This window comes from Lepidochelys kempii, chromosome 6, assembly GCF_965140285.1.
Source record: "Lepidochelys kempii isolate rLepKem1 chromosome 6, rLepKem1.hap1, whole genome shotgun sequence".
NCBI classification, from domain to species: Eukaryota; Metazoa; Chordata; order Testudines; family Cheloniidae; genus Lepidochelys; species Lepidochelys kempii.
Window position 1 is genome coordinate 31,819,613 of NC_136385.1, and position 25,648 is coordinate 31,845,260.

At 39.7% G+C, this 25,648-nt stretch overlaps 1 protein-coding gene across 6 annotated transcripts in view; it reads left to right on the forward strand.

Annotated features, from left to right (window-relative positions):
* Window positions 1–25,648, forward strand: part of PLEKHA7 (pleckstrin homology domain containing A7) — a 275,441-nt gene that overhangs the window by 164,218 nt on the left and 85,575 nt on the right. For all 6 annotated transcript variants that reach the window (XM_073347396.2, XM_073347398.2, XM_078853183.1 and 3 more), the window contains 4 exons: window positions 16,065–16,176; window positions 19,767–19,871; window positions 21,728–21,800; window positions 23,460–23,560. In XM_073347396.2, coding sequence (XP_073203497.1) covers window positions 16,065–16,176; window positions 19,767–19,871; window positions 21,728–21,800; window positions 23,460–23,560 — 391 coding nt within the window. The remainder of the gene's footprint in view (window positions 1–16,064; window positions 16,177–19,766; window positions 19,872–21,727; window positions 21,801–23,459; window positions 23,561–25,648) is intronic.

Below are 25,648 nucleotides of genomic sequence, written 5' to 3' on the forward strand. Positions count from 1 at the left end.
TCCAGTAGTCAACCTTACACCTCAATGGGACCTCAATCTCATCCTGTCAGTATTTACCAGACCACCATTTGAATCTTTGGCCACGTGCTGTATGTCCCACCTTTCCATGAAGGTTGCATTTTTAGTTGCTGCTATTTCAGCTAGAAGGGTGAGTGAGATGGGAACATGTATGGCTGATGCACCATACATCATTTTTCATAAGGGGAAGGTCTTCCTTTGTCTTAATCCTAAATTCCTCCCGAGCATAATTTCGGAATTCCAAGTCCATCAACCTGTCCACTTACTGGTTTTCTTCCTAAAACCCCATGCTTCCGTAGACAGGAAAAGATTTAATTCTCCGGATGTCAGATAGGCCCTGGCATTCTACCTGCAAAGGACCAAACCAATCAGAAAATCACCATGATTATTTGTCACTATAGCAGAAAGGTCACAAGGACAGGCAATATCTTCTCTGAGCATCTCTAAATAGATTTCTGGTTGCATTGTTATTTGCTTCCAATTAGTGTATATGCCTACCCTGGAAGGAGTAAGGGTCCACTCCACAAAAGCACAAGCTGTCTCCACAGCATGTCTCCAGGAGATATGGACATATGCAGAGCATCTACCTGGAGATCCATTCACACATTCACAAAGCTTTATGTGCTAGATTAGGCCACTGCTGCAGATGCAGCTATAGGGATTGCAGTTCTTCAGGCTTTACTGACTGCATCCTCACATCCCCCTCTGGTCTCAGTACTGCTTGTTAGTTACCCACGTGTGGAATACGCATGGCAACCAGCCTCAAATAAGAAATGGAGGTTATGTATCTGTAGCTAAAAGCTGTTTGAGATGTGTGGTCTCAGCTGTATTCCACTACCCACCCCGCTTCCCTTCTCCTTCCAGTCTTTTTTGAGTTGGGTAAGAAAAGGAACTGTAGAGGCATTGGCCCATGCTGCCTCTTATGCCCTTGGTCTGTAGTACAAGTAGCGCAACTGTGGATATACAGGCCATGAAAAGGAACTGTAGAGGCATTGGCCCATGCTGCTTCTTATGCCCCTGGTCTGTAGTACGAGGAGCGCAACTGTGGATATACAGGCCAACAAACACTGTTAACTAAGAGTCTCTGGATTCGAGTGCATGATGTGCATGCGTGCCCATGTGTGGAATACAGATAGGGACCACCATCTTAAAGAACTTGCAGTTACAGGTGAATAACCTCCATTTTTTAGAGACAGAAAAAAATTAAGTGATATCCTCCCAAGTTTACTGCTGTAACTAGTACTATGCCTCTAGAATTGGAATTAACTTTCTTGAGTGTGCTGAATCTACCTTAGAAGGTAAAGCAAATGCCAAATATACAGTATCAGCCTTAAAGGAATATGGTATAATAGTATAGTGAGAGCTTTATATGTCTACAATAGGTGAAATTACTAAACAGTTTCCATTCTAATCTTCTGTCTTCAGATGCTCCTGACTTTTTGGAATATTGGGCTAATATTTTTTTCATGCTTGACCTCTGCCTGAAAATGAATTCTTAAGGAAAATGTGGGCAAAATTTGTATTTCTTTTTTTTTTAAGATTAGCAGGACCGAAAAATATGTTTTTCATTGAAAAAATGTAACTGCATAATTTTTAGACAGAGCAACAGAAAAACGGGCTGAAGTTTGAAACTTCATATTGAAACCCTGATGAGATTTAGAAAACAGGCTGAGTCTAAAGGAAATCAGTTTGGTACTTTTAAGTTAGTTCATGCTTAATATCAGCAAGTCCTTAAATCAGTTCAAACTGGTTCAAAGCTAGGTCACTTCTGAGATGACCTTAATAGATAGTTCTGAAAATGGAGAGTCATTACCAGATTCCTTCTGCTTAACTTGTGTCTTCGTATTTTCAAGCAAAATACCTAGCCCCTTTGTTGTTCCCCTAAATTGTGGTTTTTGGAATGTTCTTTGCAGTTTCTGATTTAAGGCCTTAAACCAGCTTAAATCAATCTAAAACCTTAGATTGCCTTCAGATACTTATGGTTATCTTACATTGTTGCAACCTGTTTAAGATAGTCTTAAGACTTTTGCATTATGGAAGGCAGTGTGCCATTGTACTAGGCGTTGTACAAACATATGACAGACAGTCTGTCTGAAGAGCTTGAAATCTAAGTATAAGACAATATACAACAATTAGATAAAACAGATGGGGGGAAGCACAAGCACAATACTGGTCAGGATCAAAAATGGGAGTCACAGCAAGCTAACTGCCTAACCATTGACAAGGTTTTTTTGTAAGCATCATGACAGAGAAGTTTTAAGGAGGGATTCAAAGGAGCATATTGAGATAGCATAATGGGGAACCAATGGAGGGAACATGAAGGTGCTTATGGGAAGACTTTTTAAAATGAGCAATCAAGATTGGCATAATTTGCACAATAGTGTTGGGAGTGACTTCTCTGTTCTTTATTAGAAATCATAGGAAGAGTGGAAATGTGATGCTAAGCACCCTTTATTCACACCTTATACACTATTGTAATAATCTGTGTATAAAATATGCTTTGAGGTATCATTTGAAAAATAATAACTCATTGATCATTAATAGACTTTTGTAATTGTATGTACTCAATGAGTATTAAGAGCTATGTATATATGATAGAATTATGACTAAAGTGTGTTTAAACCAGGTATGCCACGGTGGTTGGTAAACAGGCCTTTATCAGACAAAGGAATGTGTTTTACCCACATAGGAGTTACTTTCAAAGTACTTTGAAAGACAATGAGAACATATTTACATATTGCATAAATAGACTAGGGCTGTCAAGTGATTAAAAAAATTAATTGCGATTCATCGCATTTTTAAAGAATAATGGAATACCATTTATTTAAATATTTTTGGATGTTTTCTACATTTTCAAGTATATTGATTTCAGTTATCCCACAGAATATAAAGTGTACAGTGTTCAATTTATATTATTTTTATTACAAATATTTGCACAGTAAAAAACAAAAAAAAAGTATTTTTCAATTCACCTAATATAAATAATGTGCAATATCTTTATCATGAAAGTTGAACTTACAAATGTAGAATTATGTACAAAAAATAACTGCACTCAAAAATATAGCTTTGTAAAATTTTAGAGCCTACAAGTCCACACAGTCTTATTTCTTGTTCAGCCAATCTCTCAGACAAACAAGTTTGTTTACATTTGCAGGAGATAGTGCTGCCTGCTTCTTGTTTACAATGTCACCTGAAAGCGACAACAGAGGTTTGCATGGCACTGTTTTAGCCAGCGTCGCAAGATATTTATGTGCCAGATGTGCTCAAGATTTGTATGTCCCTTCATGCTTCAACCATTCTTCCAGAGGACATGCGTCCATGCCGATGATGGGTTCTGCTTGATAACGGTCCAAAGCAGTGCAGACTGATGCATATTTATTTTCATTATCTGAGTCAGATGCCACCAGCAGAAGGTTGATTTTCTATCACTGGTTATCCATCATTGGTACTCCATAGAATTCCTCTCCTTCCCTCCATACAAACCTCCTGCCATTTGGGGACCCCTCTCACCAATTGATTCTTCAACAGGAGGCAAACTCTTTCCACTACATCAGAGAGTAATAGAGAGCATTTCCCCTTCAGTACCAGGGGAGAGAGTTCTATTCCTCATAACTCCTTATCTCCAAAAAGGGCGGGGGATGGAGACCCATCTTGTATCTTTGGCAGATCAACATCTGCATCAGAAAGTTGAAATTCAGGATGCTTACACCTGCATGTATAATCCCCTCCCTTCAGGAGGTAATGTGATACGTGATTCTCCACATGAAAGTCGCGTATTGTGATGTGGACATTCACACAGGAAGTTCCTGCTGTCCAGGGTTGGCCCGGGTTGGCATGTCCCACGTTTCCATGAAGGTTGCATTTTTAGTTGCTGCTAACACTGGTTAACAAGAAGTCAAACACAGTTCCCTTTAGGCATTCCAGCCCTTGACTTCCATCCAGACAGATTGGTCTAATATAGTGAGAGGTTACTAAAAACCCAGTTAACCATATATGAGGTTCTACTAATTCCAAAGGATCAGACACAAACCCCCAGCTCAATATATATCTCAGAACTTACCCAAATATAACTCTGTCAGCCAATCCTTAGAAAACTAACTAAAGACTTATTAAGGAAAGAAAAGAATAGAGTTATAAATGGCTAAAAGATCATATACATACAAATGCTTACAAAGTCCTTAGATGAAGTTTGTAGCCGTGATGGAATAGTCTGCTGGCTTGCAGAAGTTTCTCTGGTAACTTCGAAAAGATTGGAAGGTCTTCAGTTAATAGTTCAAAATACTCCTTTTAGTTGCAAATCTGCAGTCCAGAGAACTGGAGTAGGAAAGAGGCAAAATGAAGATGTCTCACGTGTCTTTTATATCTTCTGCCACAGGGCCGGCTCTAGGCACCAGCTAAACAAGCAGGTACTTGGGGCGGCACATGTCTAGGGGCGGCATTCCGGCGCCAGCTATGCCGCCCCTAGAAATGTGCCCCTGCTGCACCAGCTCGCCTCTGCCCACTCCCCTGAGTGCGCCGTCGCTGCTCTGCTTCTCCCTCCCTCCCCTCCCAGGCTTGCACTTGTTTCGCGAGGCAAGCCTGGGAGGGAGGGAGGGAGAAGCAGAGCAGCGGCATGCTCGGGGGAGGCGGTAGTGGTGGAACGGCGGTGAGCTGGGGCGGGGAGCAGTTCCTCTACCCCCCCATTACTTCCTTCACTCTCCCCCCCTTGCTCACCTCCGCTCCGCCTGCTCCCCTGAACACCCTGCCTCTCCCTCGCCTGAGAGCCCACAGTCCCTGTATATGGAAAGTTACTGACAAAGATGGAGTCCGAGGTCACTTTGCACATCACATGCCCTTACATGTTTTGCTGAATCACTGGGGTGGCTATTGGCTCCTCGCTGTCTGAGGCATCCTAAGGAACAGCTATATGGAGAGTTGATTCTTCCTGATGGCCCATCAAGCTTGAATAGTTCATTCACAATGGGCTGGCGAGACTGGATGTAAAGGACCTTATGAATGTCACCCCAAGAAGAAACATTTTTGAGATACAAATACAAAGCCAATATTAATAACTTCAGATATAATGATATATGGATTTAACCAGGATAAACATATTAGATTGTAACTTTTCTATTGACACCTTGATAGATTTTGTATCAAATTTAGTGCAATTGTGCAACAGTGGTAGCAACAATGATATAAATGGTCATCTTCAATCATACAGCATCACAGGTCAGATTCTGGATTTATATAATCTCCTCTGGAAGCTTGTACCATACCTAGATCCCCTTGACCAAGAGTGCTAAGTTTTACCTATGTCTCTTGTGCTTTGTCTTGTGCATTCTGATCTGCATTATCCCAGAGAAGTACAGTTGTCAAGGTGGTTCATAGATTGAAATTCGGTCTTTAATGTAGCTGGTGCTTGATCCATTAATTGCTTTGAAGATTAGGGCCAAAGCCTTAAACTGACATCAGAACTTGACTTGGAGCTGGTGGAGGGACTTGATCATGCGTCTGATAACCACACGGTGACCTTAACCATAGAGAAATCACATTCGGCTTCAAATACAGTCATGCATCTTCAAGATGACAAATGCATAGATTACTGTGGCCAGGTCCTTGTCTGGGAGGAAGGAACAAAGTATCCTAGCAATCAGAAAGGTGAAAGAAGGCGTTTTTGGAAACTAATCCAACCTGGTCATCCAAGTTTAGTGAGGAGTCAAATAGATCCATGAGGCTTTGTACCATATGACAAATGGGGAGTTGTATGTCTTCAGTGGAAGATTGAGATAATGTCTCAGCTAGTTTTTCAAAGCATTTTCCCTTTTTGAGCAGCATTGCTTTTGTTTTACCTGGATTCAGCTTGAATCAGCTACTGTTCACCCAAAAGTTGATTTCCTGTAGCGCTCACACTATCTTAAGGGGTTTAAAAAAACAAAAACAAAACTACACAGAAATAAAGATATAAATAAAACAGGTGCAGAGTGCCTGCTTAGCCTCATACTAAAATTACCTGTTCATCCTTTGACCCATTGTTATGCCTACCATTTCTTCCATTTCAGATGTGTGGTTTGATATGGAGTCTGGAGTATTCTGAATCAGAGTGCCACAGATTATCCTTTGATGTGTCCCAGAACTCAGAGCAAGCACACAATTAGAGGTTTTGGTGGGTAGGATATATATGCAGCTAATATCTATAGATACTGTAGGGATGGTGTGCCAGACCCTCAATAAATACCCAAAAAATGTGCAGGAGCTTCCTCACTGATTTCTTATGATTCTACCTTCTGCAGTCCATGGGGTCTGCTTGGCATATTTATACCTTCCCTGCCCCCTTTACTACCACTGTCTTTTGTACTCAGATTTCATTTTCTGGTGGAGTATTCATCTTCTTCTTGATTTCAATTAAAATGTTTGTCTGAAATGGAATATCAGCATTTGGTGGAACTTCAGATAAATACCTATTTGAATCAGAATTTCAGTACAGCTCTAGTGTGAACCAATCTCAAAAGCCTCCTATTTTGCTCTGAGTGTAGCTGAGAAAAAAGATTCCATAGAAGTGGCACTTGCTATAGAAATATTCTGTTTTTCACAGTATTCCCAGTACAATCCCAGGAATAAAACTCTGAAATTACATTTTTTGTATGGAGTTCATCTCTGAAACCGAGCATTGTGCTATTGAAGTTGGACCTTTTTAAAATATAAATTTGTCTTAAATATATTTAAGTACTACCTAAGACAAAAGTACAAGCAACCTAAAAGTTCTTACTTTACTTCACCTCAGAGATCCTTTTTATGTGTTTGCATAGTAAGTATGACTAAAGTTCATTAAAACACTCCTTTTAAATCCATGAATTTAAAATCAGGACTAAAAATGTATATTACTTAAAGCAGTCTAGATCTAAAAAAAGTTTTTGTTTTAAAACAGCTTTTATGGTGAAGCAGTGCTAAGAGCAAATATTCAGAATTGTTTAAATATTTCATTTTATATTGCACTGATTTTCAAAAAGTTATTTTTACATGCATACTAATAAGAAGCAGGTGTTTTAACAGCTGCATATTTGAAACTGGATCTGTTGTGAACTACTGATATTTGTGTTTGTTAGATGTTTTTAAAAGTTTCCACTTCCACTAGTAGTACAGTTGCATATGAAATGATGATGATTTGAGGTATAGAATACTTCAATACAAAATACAAGCACATTTTTTGTGTTTTAATTAATCAAGCCTGAGTTTTATCATGCCTGTTTGCTCGTATTCTGTATAACCGCAGTTGATCAAGCCAATACACCACCCCTGGAGAGAGAGCCTTGTGCTTGTTTCATCCGTTGCATTTGGTTACTATGGCAGCAAAAAATGGCATGAAAACTCCTGGGATATAGAAACATAAACTTAGGCTATTTAGTTTTCTGCCCAAAAGAGTAGAAGGTTTAATTATATTAAAAGGTAGACAGATTAATTTGAAACTGCTTTGTTTCAGTAACAGAAGGTTGTTTGTGGCTTTTATTTATACAGGTTTTTTTCTGTGGGTTAAATATTTGTAACTCTTTTAGGAAAACTGAATTAGCCATCTCATGGACATTAAAAATTCTGGCTGCTGGTGAAAATGCTGCAGTATCAGATTTTGTTGTTTTGTAAAAATAAGTGAGGTTTGCCAAGAAATTCTTTGTAACCAATTAAATGTTGTGCTCTCCATATAGATAGGAATGTAGTCTAGGTATGATGGGGAATGGCATAGTGAGTCAGGAGGTATTGTACCAAATTGCCTGCGTTCACAGGCTTTATATTGATTCACACAGGTCCAGAATGCCAACTGCAGCAAATGTCAGTTTTCCAAAAATGTGTGCCAAGTAAGGTGTAATCATTTGGATTAGCTAACCTTCCCCTGAGTAGGTGCCTGTGTGTGTGCTTTTATGATGGGAGAGAAAGAGAACTGAATAACGTGGCACTGTTACGGCAGCGCAGCTGTTGTTGAATAATAGATATCATTAAACTCCAATATACGTTTGTTTGAACTGATGATGCTGAATATGGATTATGGCTTTCTTTACTTATTTGTAAAAGTAACTGTTTTTAACTCTGTCAATGTTAATATGCTTGAGTGTTCCAGACAGTAAAATGGGATTGTCTCTGCATATATTTCCTTTTTATTTAAAATAGTAACTGGCTAAGGATGCCCTCTTCGTTAATTGACAATTAAGAGACTTGCATTTGAATGTTGTGGGTTGAATTGGGTTATGTTCTGGATTGATTTGGTTTTGATGAGCATATAAATTCATCCTTGAAATGCCAGGTAGAAACTGATAGGATTTATCCTTTCTTTTCAGTTGTTCTCATTAGCCCTTATATAGTTGCAGATAGTTTCGATCAACACACAGGTGGCTCACAAGCCATTATTGAGCTGGAGAGCTATACATTTGTTTAATATTAATCAACTGGCTATTTTTCAGAAAAGTTTCCGACAGGGACATAGAAAAATAGGTCTTAATTATTTTAAAGGAATTACTAAACTGACACAGGTACAGATTAAATATACCCTTTCTCTCATGTTGTACTGGATTGATACCACATCCTGCTATTTTTAAATAACTACCTAGGATGTCTTAACAGGTTTATGAATCATTGCCATGTAAACATTGGAAATAAAATGTTAATCATTCCAACACTGAGCTTTTCATTTTGTTTAGAGAGAGATTATGTGGTAATATAAACATCAAATGTCTCAATTTAGTAAGGTGTTGCCGTATTGCACAGTGAGCCTCTTTATACAATGCAGGAAGTGTAGTTTCTGGTAAATTGAGTGAAACTACTGACTCTACTCAGATTTATCAAATCAAGCATGTCTATCAAATGTCAGTATTAAAAGAAAGTTTGTCAGGTGTGCAGTGGTTTTTTTTGGTCAGGCAAATGTACTTTGAGCTAAATCTTCAAAAGGACTTAAGTGCCTAAGTCCAACGTTTTGATACCACTGGGATCCTGTGACCTCCCCCCCCCCTCAGCTTCTGCCTAACTTTTTAGGCACCTAAATTTCTGCTGTTTAATGGTCTCATAACATGTAAGTTTCTCACTGCTGTCTCATCCTAGTCACCTGGACGTGTATCTCCCACCTAAACCCCAGCAGGATCCTCAAATGAGTCATTGGAGGACCTGATCAGGCAGGCATTCTCAAAAGCACATCTAAACTCACAAGAAGGACTTGATGGTAGGGGTGCCTGCTTTAAACTTTTAGCTCAGTGGTTAAAATGCTAACCGTGGATGTGAGGAGACCCCAGTTCAATTTCACATTTTGTCTGATGTTTAAAAGAGTCTCCCACGTCTCAGGAAAGTAGCCTAACTACTGAGTTATGGGATATATATGGGCTATGAGTAGGGGCATCTCAGTCTCTCTTGTTGGCGTTGTTCCGCTGTGGTTACCCTAGTGGTAAAAGCACTCACCTGAGAATTGGGAGACCTAAGTTCAAATAATTTCTGCGCATTAGGCAGATGGGGGGAATTGAACCTGCATCTCCCACATCAACGGTTTGTGCTCTAAACTGACAGTCGATGGCTGGGGTGCTGGAGCCAAGAGTGTGGACCCTTGCTGGCCCATAGAGGGGGAGCCCTTGCTGGATGATAGAGTGGGACTACAGGTACAATTACCCTGTATTGTGACATACAATGCCTAATCTAAAGGTATTGTTACCATGGGAGAATGGGTCAATTAGTTTTGATTTTTAAATGTTAGATTTTGTCTGTGTGTGTGTGAGAGAGAGACAGAGAGAGCGCATGTACAACTGGCCAACCATTATGGGAGGCAGGTATCATAGGCTAGGGAAGGCAGTGCCTTCCCAAACAGCCAGGCGTGGCTCCGCCCCCAAGCTGCTTCCTGCTCTTGCCCACGCTTCCCAGATCTCCTGTGCAGTGGTTGGGGCTGGGGACTGCATGCCGCCCGCTCAGAGGGAATCAAAGTTGTGCTGTTATTTTTTCCAAGCTTAATTTAAATTACATGTTCAGAAATAGTGTCTCTCTTTTAGGACTTCAAATCAACTGAGAAACTGTTGGACAGGTAATCGTTCAGGATGGAATAACTGGTGTCATTTAGGAAGAGCTGATGGTGCCTAACCTCTTGTCTTGAACGAACACCCTGTGGCAGACTGCTCTGATCGCAAACTGTTTTCCTCTGATTGTTTGCTGTTTTGTATGAGTGATAATGCTCAAAATGCTATTGTTCCCTGTTGTACTTAGTATTTGACTGAATATCTCTGGCAGCAATGTTTAGGGTGGCTAATTTGCTAAAATTTTTATGTAAATTTAAATGCACACATATTAAGATTAGAGTGGGAGAAATTCACAGATTGTCATTAACCTGTTTGCACTGTTAATCATTTTTGTTGTAACTGCGGTATGTTTACCAAGCAACTAGATGCCTGTGCCCCCTGACTTGGGCATGGGCTGTGGGGCTGTTTCATTTCTGTGTAGACTTCCGGGCTTGGTCTGGAGCCTTCCTCTGGGACCCTGCAACGTGGGAGGGTCCCAGAGCTCAGGCTACAGCTCAAGCCCAGAAGTGTATACAACAGTGAAATAGCCCTGCAGCCCAAGCCCTGCAAGCCCAAGTTGGCTGGCGAGGACATCTAGTTGCTGTGTAGACATACCCTTAATTGCCATGTGTCTAACAAGTTACCTTTGTTATAGTTGAGCAAACTGCATTGTATTTGAATGTTTCAGACAATACCACTTGGCCTCTTTAAATCCTTGGAACAAGAATGGTCTTGTGTTTAAAGCACAGTTCTGAGAGCCAGAGCTGGGAATTGGAGCTGGCTGAAAAAGGGGAATCCCTCCGTGAACATGATCATGCTTTTGGGGAAAGTGTTGCCCTGTAGAGGGACAAATGTCACAAATGTGAAATTTTTCAGAGAAAGGGCTTTAAAAGGCGGAGGGGAGGAAGAAGGAAACAGATATTTTCAGCTTCCTAGCTGCCCTCAGGGAAGGCTCTTGTCAGTTTAACTTGTAAAACTGTCAATAGTCTTCCAGCCTGGCTGCCAGAGAGGCAGAGTACTCTGTGCCTCAGGTTCCTCATCTTGAAATAGAGAGAATTCTTATTTCATCAGTGGCGGTATTGGTGCTGTGGGCAAAATTAATTAATGCTACGATAGTGTATTGAGATCCTTTTTGGATCAAAGGGGGCTATGTAACTGTAAAATATATTATGAATATTGTTATTACGGCTGCCACCACTACTGCCATCTGGTATCTTCCTCACCCGGTATGCCATTACCAATACCAATGTGCTAAGTCTAGACCGACGACAAGTTAGCTCTTTGTTTCAAATATTTTTTGCCTATATATTACGAAATAAATGCAGAAGATTGTATGTTCTGGTAGTTTTGTGAATAGCTGAGGTCTGCTGCTTGAGAATTTATAACATGTGGTCTGTTACTACATTAAAAAACTTTAAAAAAAAAAGTTTGTTTCATTTAACTTTACTATGTTAACAAACAAGTTCTGTTTTGATCCTGGAACAAGATAATTGACTTCCTGCATCAATACAATTATTTGTTAGTGTTGGCATTCCTCTTGTCCTCCGGTGACCTAGACTTACTAATCCCACTTTCCTTCAAACCAAACAATAATTCTTTGTTGCTTCCTGTTTTGATGTCACCTCTCTCCCTCTTTCCAACTGAACAATCAACTCTCCTGTGGCATAAAAAACAGAACTAGCAAAAAAGTCTGGGGCTTTCATTAGCTTACCAGACCTACAAAAAAGTTTAAATGACACTGACATATAAATCTCTTCTTTCCCTACTCACCTACATCTGTATAACTAATATACTACAGGGCATAAAGTGGATTTTGAAAGCTTACAGTACACTACAATAGCTAATCATTACTGGAACATTTTAGACAAACTCTTACTGATACAATAGGTACTCTATTTGTGAGGCACTTAATATAAAAACAATCTAAATATGCAAAAAGCACAAAACCATTTAAACAAAATTGATACAGACCTAGAAACTCAACTGAGGAAAATTGATGTATAACTAGAACAGAATGAGTTTAAAACAAATCTGTAAGATCATAAGAGTAGTTAAGAAAATTACCATGTTTTTATTTGATAATATTTATAACCAGTTAGCAAAAAAATCCCAATTTTTTGAAATATTATATGAAAATTTAAAACTGAAAACAGTTTGTTTTGAAGACTTGTTTAAATCTGTTCAGAATACCAGTTAAGCAGTATTCTGAAATTTTCCAACATAGAAAACTAAGGGCTCCATTCAGCAGAAATGTTAAGATTGTCCCCTCTGTTTTTTCAGGTCACTTTACAAGTGAAAATTACAATATGGCATAACTTTCTTCTCTTTTGTTCTACAGAAAGATTAAGGGCTACTGAGAGAGACAAAGGAATGTAGAAATTTGTAATGCTTCCCTTCATTTAAGAGAAATCATTCACCCAAGGTTAAAATTTTCTCAAGAGCCTAAGTCACTTTTGAAAATGAGGGTTAAGCTTTACCTCTCTGTATATCACTTTCCTATCTCTGTTCCTTTACCTATTTAGATTGTAAACTCTTCGGGCTGACTTGTGTTTGTACAGTGCCCTGTGCAATGGGGCTCTGATATTGCTTGTGGTCTGTAGCTGCTACCATAATACAAAAAATAATAATTTTTCTTCATTGCAAAATTATTACATTATATGATCCGGGCCACTGTTTATTTTACAGGCTTACTCCGTCCAAGGGCTGGAGTAACTGTAACATAGCTTAAGGACAGTGATGAGCTGCCAAAATCTTAACAACCGGTTCCCTCCTCACCCCACGAGGGGGTTGTGGCCCACCCCTGCTCCCCGGGGACTCCTGTCCCATCCAACCCCCCGCTTTCCTTGACGCCCTACCCCCCGGACCCTTGCCCCATCCACTCCCCTTCTCTGTCCCCTGACTGCCCTCAGAACTGGGCAGGAGAGTCTCGTGGGCCACCGTAGTGGGTGCCCACCCCACCCCACCCCTAAGAGCCAGAGGGACCTGCCGGGGGTCGAGGTGGGGAGTCCCGGCGGTGCTTACCTGGGGCAGCTCCCAGGAAGCATCCGGCAGGCCCCTCTGGCTCCTAGGGGTGGGGGAGCGTAGCTAGGGGGAGAGCAGGGGGAGCAGCCACTCCCCCCCACAGATCACATCAAAAGTGGCGCCTTAGGCGCCGACTCCATGGGTGCTCCAGTCCTGGAGCACCCATGGGGAAAATTTGGTAGGTGCAGAGCATCCACCAGCAGCTCCCTGCCTGGCCCCGCACCCAGCCCCAGCTCACCTCTGCTCCACACTGCCCCGCTCTGCTTCTCGGCCCACCCTCCCGGCTTCCTGCAAATCAGCTGTTCACGCGGAAAGCCTGGGAGGACTGAGAAGCAGGCAGTGGCTTCGCGCTCAGGCCCAGGGTGGCAGAGGTGAGCTGGGGCAGAGAGCGGTTCCCCTGCGCCCCCACTCCTCCGGGTTACCTGCTGTGGCACGAGTGGGCCTCCTCGCATCTCCCTGCCCCAGCTCACCTCCGTTCCGCCTCCGCCTCCCTGGGCCTGAGTGCGAAGCCGCCACTTGCTTTTCAGCCCCCCCTGGTTTCCCGCGTGAACAGCTGATTCATGGGAAGCCTGGGGGGTGGGGGTGGGAGAGAAGCAGAGTGGGGCGGCGTGTTCAGGGCAGGAGGCAGAGACGAGCTGGGGCCGGGTGCAGGGTGGGGAGCTGCTGGTGGGTGCTCTGCACCCATCAAATTTTCCCCATGGGTGCTCCAGTCCTGGAGCACCCACGGAGTTGGTGCCTAAGGCACCACTTTTGGTGGGTTGTTAAATTTAGAAGCCCTTTTAGAACCGGTTGTCCCTCATGTCCCTCCAGCTCACCACTGCTTAAGGGTGTAACCTTAGTGCATACATTAATATGAATATTTTCTTGCTTGGACCAGCTAGCGGTTATCTCTGGCTGCTCAGCCTCATGCTCATGCTGTCGTCAGGCTAAATGCTTGCAGTCAAAGTTGGTATTTTGGCTAGATTACAGGTACCAAGTAAAGATGAATTTAAAGGGGAAAGGCGATGTTGCATTTAGCCAATTAGTGGCAATAGAGTACAACCGCAGCTTAGTTAAATGGATGATACAACAAGCTGGGCATTTTCCTGAGAAAGAAATCCACCCAGCCAAAGGTTTATTGTGAATGCTGTTGGAATAAAAGAGTGTGTGAAGATTTATTCATGCCACAAGCAAAGGCAGAAAAGAGACATTGCACATGTTTGTGCATTTGAAATATCTTACTTTTTTTTTACTGAAGGTAAAGCTCTGAAAATAGATCATTTGGCTTCTACATACAGAGTAAACTAAACCATTGGAGCAAATCAAGTAGAAGTAGCTGAATGTGCTTATCTTGCTTGGTATATGGCTGCTGTGCATAGTAAGAAGTGTGCATTTCTTGTGAGGAATAATGGGCAATAGGTTTGGTGATAAATATCTGCAAGGAGTTCCTCCTCTAGGGTGTTGGCTTATTGTTTTGTATTTAAGGGATATGCCCATTTCATTCAGTGATATGTTATAAATATGAACGATCTTCTCTCTCTGGGCAATGTGAAGGATCTGCCCCTTAATTTTATTAATCAGATTGGATGAATCTGTGTGGGCACAGGGCTCTGCCCTTGTGAAACAACTTGCAGCATCGGGGCCTATGAAAGCATAGCACTTAGACTTTCAGCTTTTTAATGAAGAACAGCTTGTATGACAATCGAGTCTGAAACAATGTGTTGCTGAGAAAATTCCACAGAATTTTAATATGCACCCTTTGAGGATAACTTTTAATTTTCCAGACTAAAATATATTTATCAAATATTTTGTTGATATTTTTCCTTCAACTTATCTGTTATTATCTGCATACTTTCTTTGAGTTCTCTTTTTCTCTCCAATTGAATAAAATTAGCTATTCCCCTCCTGCTTTAGCTTTTTCAGCTTGAGCATATGACCTATGCCATAGTAAATTGAAAAGAATCATACCTGTTGAGGCAGGTGGCATGGATTTCTTGTTGCTGATCACAGATACATTTTAGTGAACAAGAAGCTGTTTTCTCTTTTTAGATTGTCTTTCTATATGTTTGTGTAACACCTTTACGGTGAAATTCTCATCCTCAAATCAAGTATACCTTTTAGACTAATCTTCAGGTAGTCTAGCTGGTAGGACCAATATATAATGTAACTGTATGTAGCACAGGCATTCACTGAGCTGGACAGCATTGTTAAAGCGAAATATTTCTCACGTTAAAACATTGGAGAACAATGTAAGAAAAGTTTCAGAGTAGCAGCCGTGTTAGTCTGTATTCGCAAAAAGAAAAGGAGTACTTGTGGCACCTTAGAGACTAACATTTATTTGAGCGTAAGTTTTCGTGAGCTACAGCTCACTTCATCGGATGCATTCAGTGGAGAAAAATAATCGTTGGCTTTGACATAACACTTTTCACCAGCAAAGCAACCTTTCTAATTTGTTAGAAATGTCCCATGTCATTCACTATGTATGGTATCATTTTATGCTTCTTTTAGTATCATTGGATATTGAAGGACTAGATGATCTTGTTCTGCCATTTTCTAGTCTAGCACAGCAGGGATGATGCTTGACCACTTGCACCAGTAATTCTGTCTTTAGAAAATTAAAATAGAATTTCCTTTTAAACCATGATGATTCCATGTTTTCTAGTCTTGACCTGATTGTGTCTTTACTGTGTTTGTCTTTTTACTCTGGAAGGAATAGGTTACTTACTTACTTGGTTTGCCTGGAAGTATATATGTAATATATATGTGGTTAATGGTTAACTAATGATTATCGATGTATATTTCAGTTCCTTTTTACAGACATTAGAAAAATGTTACAATGTGTGGAATAGTGTATCATACTACTGTTACTTTTTTGTTACCAATAAAGAATTATGAACCCCTAAATACCATTGGCAATATCTTCTTAGAAAAGACCTAGTACCAAAATAACGGGTGTTCCAAGTGATCCTTTAAGTGTGAATATATATAAAAAAGCAAAAGCTGATTGTTTTAAATACTGTGTTTTAAAAATACTTTTTCTTTCTTTTCTAGGCAGAATTCACACATGTCCAAGCAACAAGTAAACCAAAGACCCTCAAGCATGGTCAGTGAAACATCCACTGCAGTAACTACATCCACTGTAGATACCAAACCTGGCTCCAAGGTAAGACAAAAGTCATATCATTTGGTCTGGTGGTAAAACCCTGGATCCCTTGAAGTCAAGGGGAATTTTGTTACTGAATTCAGTGAAGCCAGGATTTCACCCTGGAAGTCTAATAATGTGTTTCCAGGGAATTATGATATTAAACTATCTTCCACGCATGCAAAATTGAGGAAAAAAAACAAGAATAACTAAATAAGCTTTGGACAGCTCAGAAGCCCCCAAGTAGATGACAGTTTTAGGTGAGAATTTTGAAAATTATTGAGGCGATGAAATGCAGAGTTTGAGAGGTTCCTAAGGAGTGGAAGTATGTGTAAGTAATACTAGTATTCCCACAGGTCATATGATTGTCCAAAGCACTTCAAAATCACCTGCAAAATAGTGGAAATTTTAACTTGGACTTCCACTTAATTTCCCTTTAGTTCTCATCACTTCCTCTTCCTTTATCTTAGGCACTTCTCCACTTTAGCCTCATGTATCATTAGTGCTTGCACCACTACTACATTTGGAACATTTAGATAACAAAAATAATAGAAAAAATCAACAAGCAGAACTGGTACAGAATATGACAAAAATGATCATCTTTCTGAGGGCACAAAATATACCTGTGCTTTACTTAGTAAACCCAAACTTACTTTAGTTGCATCTCCAAGACTATAGTAAATTAAAAAATACAAGATGAGGGGAAAATGACCATAAGGAAGCAAAAATAATAGAAGAGCTAGCTAAGCAATATAAATGAAGCTTTAAATTTGTCTGTGGCCTTTTCACTTCTCAAACCTTCCCCATTGGAAAAGCAGAAAACCTGTTAAGTATCTAAGTCAGTGATACTTATACCTCTGTGGTTCAGGATCAACATCTCTCTCTCTCTCTCTCTCTCTCTCTCTCTCTCTCAGACACACACCAAGTAGTAGTATTGTATTTATTTATTACAATTGGTTAATAACATAGTAAAAGCATCCTGACTGGTTAATAAGTAAATCACAGAGTGTTTTACTATCATGTGCTGCAAAGAGCTGCAGGAGACACATAAGTCAAAGAAGAAAGGGTTTTGCCAAATTGATTGTAAAGAGTGCTCACTGAGTTAACCTCTTTGTTGATGTGGCATCAGCTGAAAACTTGAGTTCTGTTGTATTATTTTTCTTGGCTGATTACTGGGGAGGGGTAAGTCATGTAATGAAAAACCCAAAAACACTTTTTAGATCCAGAGTGTAATAATGCAATTACAGGTTACTAGACCAATGCACATGTTGTTATGTGTCAGTCACTAGTATTACATTTAAAGCCAAATGTGTTCACAATAAAAATATACTAATAGATTGATTTGTCACCTTAAAATGGTAAGTTTAAATGTCCACTTGAGGTACATGGTAAATTTTTTCAGTCACGCTTGCGAATACTTACATGTTTGTATTTATTTTATGCACTTCTTTATTACGATTTTTTAAAATGTCATTTAATTTTTTAAATTTTGCTTTTATTGATTTGGTAGAGACAATTAGGGACACTGCCAAAATTGACAGACTTAACAGTTTATCTCCTGTAAGTAACTTTGGTGTGTAGAACTCTGTTGTAGAGGTGGGAAGGAGACTTTACTCACCCCCTTCTCCAGTTTGCCAGTAACTGATGTCCATCATCACCTTACAACATCCTTCAGTCCTTCTCTTGCCCTATGAGGAACTCTACTACAGTTCTGTCTGCATCCTAGTACAAGAGAGAGCCTGAGTGCTCTTGGAAGCCTACCAGGTGCAGCATTTCCCCCGATGCAGCAGCATGGGCTCTGGTACGGAGCTGGGTGAACTGGTTGGGTGGAATCTCTTCTGCTTCTTGTGCTCCTCCAGTGAGATTTACTGAGGTCCTCTTTACTCTAAATCCTTTTTACCACACTTTTGCTTTGCCCCACAGAGATTCTTACTTATCATCAGGATCTTCTCCCTTGTGGAACTTTTTGCTTCCAATTATCTACGTATCTTCAGGGTGCGGGGATGACGACATGACATCCAAGGTCTTAAAAGAAGCTCAGATCCACTCTTACTCAGAGCTAGACTTAATTATTCCATGCATTCCTAGCAGTTCAATCACTCCTGTTCCTCCACAGACTCAAAGTGGACATTTTTGGCTATCTCCCAAACAAACAAAGATTGTTTTCCTCCTTCCCAAGGATCACTTGGCCAGTATTAAGCAGCAGCAAGAATCTCTGGACAAACTGCAGTTTCCACGGTAAACATCTGATGAAGTGAGCTGTAGCTCACGAAAGCTCATGCTCAAATAAATTGGTTAGTCTCTAAGGTGCCACAAGTACTCCTTTTCTATTAGGGCATTTGAAATTAATGTAAAGATAAGACACTTAGTATCATATTATACTATCAGAAGAACATAAGAATGGCTATGCTGGATCAGAGCAATGGTCCATCTAGCCCAGTATCCTGTCTTCCAGCGGTGACCGGTACCAGGTTCTTCAAAGGGAACGAAAAGAACAAGGCAATTATTGAGTGATCCATCCTCTGTCATCCAGCCCCAGCTTCTGGCAATCAGAGATTTAGGGACACCCAGAGCATGGGGTTGCATCCCTAACCATCTTGGCTAATAGAAGTTGATGGACCTATCCTCCATGAACTTATCTAATTCTTTTTTGAGCCCAGTTATATTTTTGGCCTTCATGTCCCCTTGCAATTAATTCTTCAGGTTGACTGTGTGTTGTTTGAAGAAGTATTTCCTTATGTTTGCAGGGAAAATACAACATAACCTGTCAAACATAACTTGCTGCCTACTAATTTCATTGGGTGATCTCTGGTTCATGTGTTGTGAAGGGATAAATAACAGTTCCTTATTCACTTTCTCCACACCATTCATGGTGATATATACCTCCATCCTCCTTAGTCATCTGTTTTCTATGCTGAACAGTCCCAGTCTTTTTAATCTCTCCTCACATGGAAGCTGTTCCATACCCCTAATAGTTTTTGTTTCCCTTCTCTGTACTTTTTCCAATTCTAATGTATCTTTTTTTAAAGATGGGGTGATCAGAACTGCATTGCGTTCAAGGTACAAGGCGTACCATGGATTTATGGCATTGATGTTTTCTGTCTTATCTATCCTTTTCCTAATGGTTCCTAACATTGTTAGCATTATTGGCTGCCACTACACATTGAGCAGATGTTTTTAGAAAACTGTCCACAATGACTCCAAGATCTTTCTTCAGTGGTAACAGCTAATTTAGACCCCACTGTTTTGCATGTATCATTGGGATTATGTTTTCCAATGTGCATTACTTCGCATTTATCAACACTGAATTTCACCTGCCATTTTGTTGCTCAGTCACCCAGTTTTTAAATTGGAAAAGTTGGACACCAACACTGTTATGATTCAGGTGGAATTGGAACAGCATTTGGTACTGATATGTTGATAATAGGAAGCTGACTTTCCTCAACTACTTAATCAAATACCAGTGCCAATATACGTGTGCCTCTGAAGAGTGCTAGAACTATTTCATTACTGTGTAACAAAATATGAAACGATGCCTCAGTTATTTGTAATCTGACTGATGTGACTTTAATACAGTATGTTTAGTACTATTGCAATGTGCTTCTTTTCAGGTTTTAAAATCTTGTAATAAAGTTCACAGCTTTGGAAAGAGGGACCAGTCTATCAAGAGGAACCCTAATGTTCCTGTTGTGGTGAGAGGCTGGCTACACAAACAGGTATGTGAGAGATTATTTGTTTCTCTTTGTATTGCAGAATGTGCAACAAAATATATCAGATATCTATGAAAGCTTTTTAGATAACAGTAAAAGAAATGAAAGGCCTGAATTTCAATTTTGTGGAAAACCTGAAGCTCCCATTGACTTCAGGAGAGAGTTGCTTGTGCTCAGCACCTCTAAAAGTCAGGCCCTTAGGCTTTCCATAGAGATTTGATTTGGACATGGAAAAAATGAGAGAAATGCTATAGTATTTGTTTAAATGTGGAAGCCACAACTTTATTTTAAACTGCTACCTAACTCTGGTAACCACTGCACATACCCAACAGGATTATTCCAGTGTGGATCTCAACTGGCACCGGTGACCCTACTGTATATAAATCTGAGAGTGATTATGAAAGACTGCCAATGGATTCTGACTCAAAGCCAGAGTCCTGACTCTTTCCCATCCTCCACTGTAGAGGTAGAAGGGATAAGATAAGGGGAGCCACAAGCTGAGCAAGAAAGAAGCCAGCCCTCTCATCATGTATTACCATACCAGGACTATTGCTTGAGCAGCCCACTCTAGGTTACAGGACTTTAGTCAGATCCTTTTTAACCCACCAATCACACTGGAATCTGCCAGTATTGCAACAGTTGTAACCTAAATGCCCCAGAACCAGACCTCCTGAATGTCATAGTGAGTGAAAAAAAATCCACACAGCAGTTTGCCAGTTCTGCCATATGAAAAAATTCCCTTCCAGACCCTACACTGCTGATCAGCCTAGCCCCCACATCACTGGAGATCTATCAGTTAGATTAAAAGGTGGTGAGGATGGGAGCCGTGATGGCTAACCTCTCTAGGCAATAAACTGTATTAACCCACATTCCTCACATTCCACTACCAGCAAAGGGGAGCTAGTCTCCTGGCCCTGGAAGCACCCCTAATGCCCAGTGGCAGCTGCAGTGGGCGGGACAGGCCCAATAGTCTAGATCATAAAGGCCTTTTCCTTTTGTTCCAGTATGGAACTGACAGTTTTGTTCTTTTTAATTTATAAAACCTTATCTTAAATCAACAATCCAGACATGGTTAAGAGGTGTCTATTCATCCTAAAATGTATTGACAATGTTCAAAACTGCTTTCTTTCCTAAAATATGAATTGTTTCATACAAAAAAATTAAATTGTAATTGCTTTTCAAATCTCTGTGTTTTAGTTGATAATATATATATTCTGTTGAAAATCTTGTCAACTGTTTAAGGCCTCATAGGCTCTAGTGTATTCAAAATAGATTTTTTTAAGTTACCTTGAAGGTTAGTGACAGAATCGTCTAGGAAGTGTGTCTTAGCCTTTTTGTATTTTCTATGAAATTTGTCTCTTGATTTATTTACAGGTTTTTTTATGCTTTTCTGTGCTGTTCCATTAAGTTTTCCCTGTTCACTCTGCTTATATGCTGATCCTCATCTTTGTCAAGAAGCAATCCTTGGAATGAGTATCACTTCCTGATACACAATTAATTATCCTAATTGCCTGATAGATCTGTGAGAAAAATACATGGTAGCTACCCATACTGCGCAATCCATGTACACATTAGATTTGAGATTAGTTAGAGAATAAAAATAGTTTTTTTGAAAATTGTCCTGGATCACATAGGGAAGATTTGTCCTGTAACTGGATGTTATCCTTGATGATTCTATCATTGCATAATGTTTCTCCAAGCAAATTTAAAATATTCATTTTTGTAATGATTAATATTGTATTTTGGGACAACTGTGGTAATCTGTTAATTAGTAGAGTGCCGTAGGAATTAGATGATAAAACAAACACTATATGAGCTTTTATTTGAACTGAAAAATTATATTAAATTCCTTGCTTTTGCAGGATAGCTCTGGAATGAGATTATGGAAAAGACGATGGTTTCTGCTGTCTGATTATTGTTTGTTTTACTACAAAGGTGGGTAGACAATGTAGTGGTTTTGAAAGTTTTCATGAAATTGAGGCCATTGTGAAAAATATTCTAATTTGTTCTTCAGAACTTCTCTTTAGAGCTGGAAAAACTGTTAGACTTTTTCACCACTGTTTACCCCTCAAACAATTGTTTAACATTACATTGTGACTCAAACCCTCATTAGAAAGCAACATTTTTGTTTGCTTGCTTGAATTGGTTTCTCACACTTATTGGAATAAAGTTATGGTTAAGACATGGGTAGTCCAGAGACATGTGTTTTGAGCAGTGGTATAGACGATAGATGCTGCTGCTTTGTATTTTTATAGCACTTTACATGTTCAAAGCACATTACCAACTTTAATAAAGATTAACACCCTGGTGATATAGGAAGGTAAGTATTTGTACAGCTGGAAAAACAATGAGATTGTGACTTGCCAAAAGCCACACAATCAATGGCAAAGTCTGTATTAGAACCCATGATTCCTGACTCTTGCTCCAGTTTTTAACCTCTAGGTTTTTTGTATGATCTTTGGTAAGTCACACAGCTTCTCCATATGCCTTGGTTTGTTCCTGAATCGAATGGGGATAATACTTCCCTAACTCACATGGATGTTGACATTAAGTACATTGTTTGTAAAGTGCTTTGAAATATTTGGAGGCTTTATAGAAGTGCCAAGTATTATTTATTCATATTTATGGCTATTCCTCTATGTAGTGCCAGTAATAATGAATGTTCATTAACTATAGTAATTATTTGGATAGACGTAAGAATCACTGACTGAAATTGTTTTAGATGATCATAATGGTCTATTTTGACCTTAAAAATAAAAATAAAAATCTAAGAATGTTTACTATATATTGATCTGAGAACATTGCACACATGAGTGAGTAAAAAGGCAGGAAGGAAGAAGAAACAGAACAACGTGGGTTGCCAATCCCCATGCATGGGGCCTTACTGGGAATGGATCCAAGGGGGAGTCTAAGTGGAGACAGTGCTGCCTATCAGTAGGCCCTTGTTGCCTCAGTAGTTTTTAAAAGAAAGCTGAGCAAGGACTATCTCTTTGCTTTGTCCCTTTTTAATTCATTGTCACCTTGGTGGCCTTCTTTTCCACTTTCCCATGTTTCTGCCGTTTGGTCACTAAAGGGACATCAGTGGGAGCTTTGTTCTGGAATTGTATTCTGACTAAATAAAAATAAGGAGGAAAGTTTGGTTGGCTGGAAGAGTTCTGGTAGCATTACTTCATATAATAAGCACTTGTTTTTATCACTTGTTGGTACTGTTATTGGTATATGTTAGGGCAGCGATTCTCAACCTTTCCCAACTGCTTCAGAAGCCTGAAGCCCAAGCCCCACCAACCGGTGCTCAAGCCTGAGCCTGAGCCCACCACCTGCAACTGAAGCATATTGTTTAGCTTCGCGGGGCCCTGAGCAATTTCCTTGCTTGCCACCTCCTAATGCCGGCCCTGCCCTTGTGACCCTCCTGGGGGGTCGTGTGCCCCAGGTTGAGAAACACTGATCTAGATGAGTTGTACGCTGTGGAAGACCTCTGCATAACGCCAGGGGTATTTGTACACCTGGTTGAGAACCACTGTGTTAGGGAATATGCTTTTTTACACCTGATGAAGAAGTGCCCTGAATCATTTTGATTTTTCTTTCATTCAATAGACAGCAGAGAAGAAACTGTTTTGGGTAGCATACCATTGCCTAGTTATGTAATATCTCCCGTTGGACCTGAAGATCGCATAAACCGCAAGTATTCCTTTAAGGTACAAGTAAATAAATTACAAAGCTTATGATTTATATTCAGCAGTAAATACACTAGATGTTTAAAATGTTTATTTGCATAAGAGAAGACATTGTTTAGAGGAAACAATAACAATATCTCCATTTTAAAATAATTGTAAAAATGAATGTTTCATTTTTACATCGTATCTACTTCATACATATTTACAATGTAACATAGTTCTTTCTTGGATCTAATAGTTTTATCATAGTTCATTTTTCTGCTATGCTATAAGTTTCCCTGTTGCTTTAGTATGTGCCTGTGGTTAATGATCTTCTGTCTGTAAAATATCAGAAAATAAAACTGACAAACCTTATCATTTCTCTTATAAATAGAGAGAAATATTGACTTTTTCCCTCATAGACTGCTTTGCTTCACTGTGGATGGGGATGACTTTTTTTTTCTTTTTCTTCTTTGCAACAAAACCATCACTAAGTTTTGACAAGGAGAGGAAATGACAGTGCCATGACTTTAGTTGCTTTGTAATATAATGCATTGTGGCAATTAAACTTCTCATTTATTTTCTCTGCAAAAAATGGATAATTAGTATGGCCCCTATAATAGTTCAAAAGAATTAATTTCCTCCTTTTATCTCTTAACTCACGTTGTAATTTCTGCATCTTGGAGAATAAGAACAGCCACCTTTAACTACTAAATAGAGTCTTGAAGCTATAGTTGTTTAAGGTTCTACTTAGAACAACATTTTAATTTTGCCTTCCATGTAGTTTAAGTACATCTATTGTTTTGATAAGGAGTGTTCTTTGTTAAAATTCTATGTTGAATGATTTATGGTTTGCTCTAGCTATTTATTGCTCTTTGAAAATGCAACAAAAGAAAATAAACCTATTCTTGGTAATGGAAAAGCCTGCTTCCAGCTCACTACATGTCTGAGCACATGCATTAAGGCAAATTATAGAGGCTTCAATGCAGGTTATATTTTTAATATGTACAGATATTTGGAACAGAACATGACACATTGAATCCATCAAAGTAAATTACAAGCATTAATCATGCACAGTTTCATCAAGTGGTATGCAAATGATGTTCTAGAAAGAAACTTTCTTCCATCTTTTTGCCTTATGAGAATTACAGAAAGACTTAGCTTTTTAAATCTGCCCACCCAGAGCTTTTTCTTTCTTCTTGATTTGTGAGTTTTAGCAATTCAGACTGCCTGTTGCTGATTTCAGGTTTATTTTCTCTGGAAAATGGATTGAAATTGATTTGTTTAAATAAATGAATATTTCTTCAAGTAGTGTCCCTACAGGTGTTCCACTTCAGGTGCACATGTGCCTTTGATTGGCAATTTTCAGTAGCAATGCCTGTTAGAAGCTCATGTGCCCTCTACCAAGGATATATAGAGCTGCAAAGGCAAACAGCTTTCAGCTTTGCCTCAACTTCTTAGTTGAGCTTGTTTAGTTCTTTTGATAATTGTACTACTTTAGTTATAATTTGGGGGTTCCTGTTCTGAGAGCTTTGCTTTTGGAGACATCATCAACTTGGCATGTTGCTGTCCCTGGAATTAAAGCACTGCCTTACCTGCTGGGAAGCTGTCCCGGTCAGCAACAGACATTGTGTGTATCCGTTGTTTGGGAAACACCTGCATCCCAGCTAAATTCAGATGCAAATTTACGCACAAGAAGTTCAGATTCTATAAGGACTTGTTAGTGTCTGATGAGCCAGAGTCTGCACTATGAATGGGTATCTCATAGAAGTCAATATTGAGATTTTCAGGGTCTCTGAGGCCTTACCATTTTCTAGTAGCCCTGGTTCTCTTGTACCATTCCATCAACCAGACAATGGTCTGCTCCTCCTCTGTACTATACTGTGGACTCTTTAGATTCCCATATCGCTGTACAGGGATCTCCCACTTACCACCATAGAGACATCTTTCCAGGCACCTTACCTGAGAAAAAGCCCAAAGGGCAAGAGAATCTCATGCCCCTTCTTATGAGTCTGAGCAGCACTGGATGCATCCTCCTCTACCTTATGGTCCTCCTCAGTGGCCATATTGGGTCTCATGGGCAGCCTTCCATCAGCAATATTGAGGGATCCTAGCTACTCCTGTGGGGAA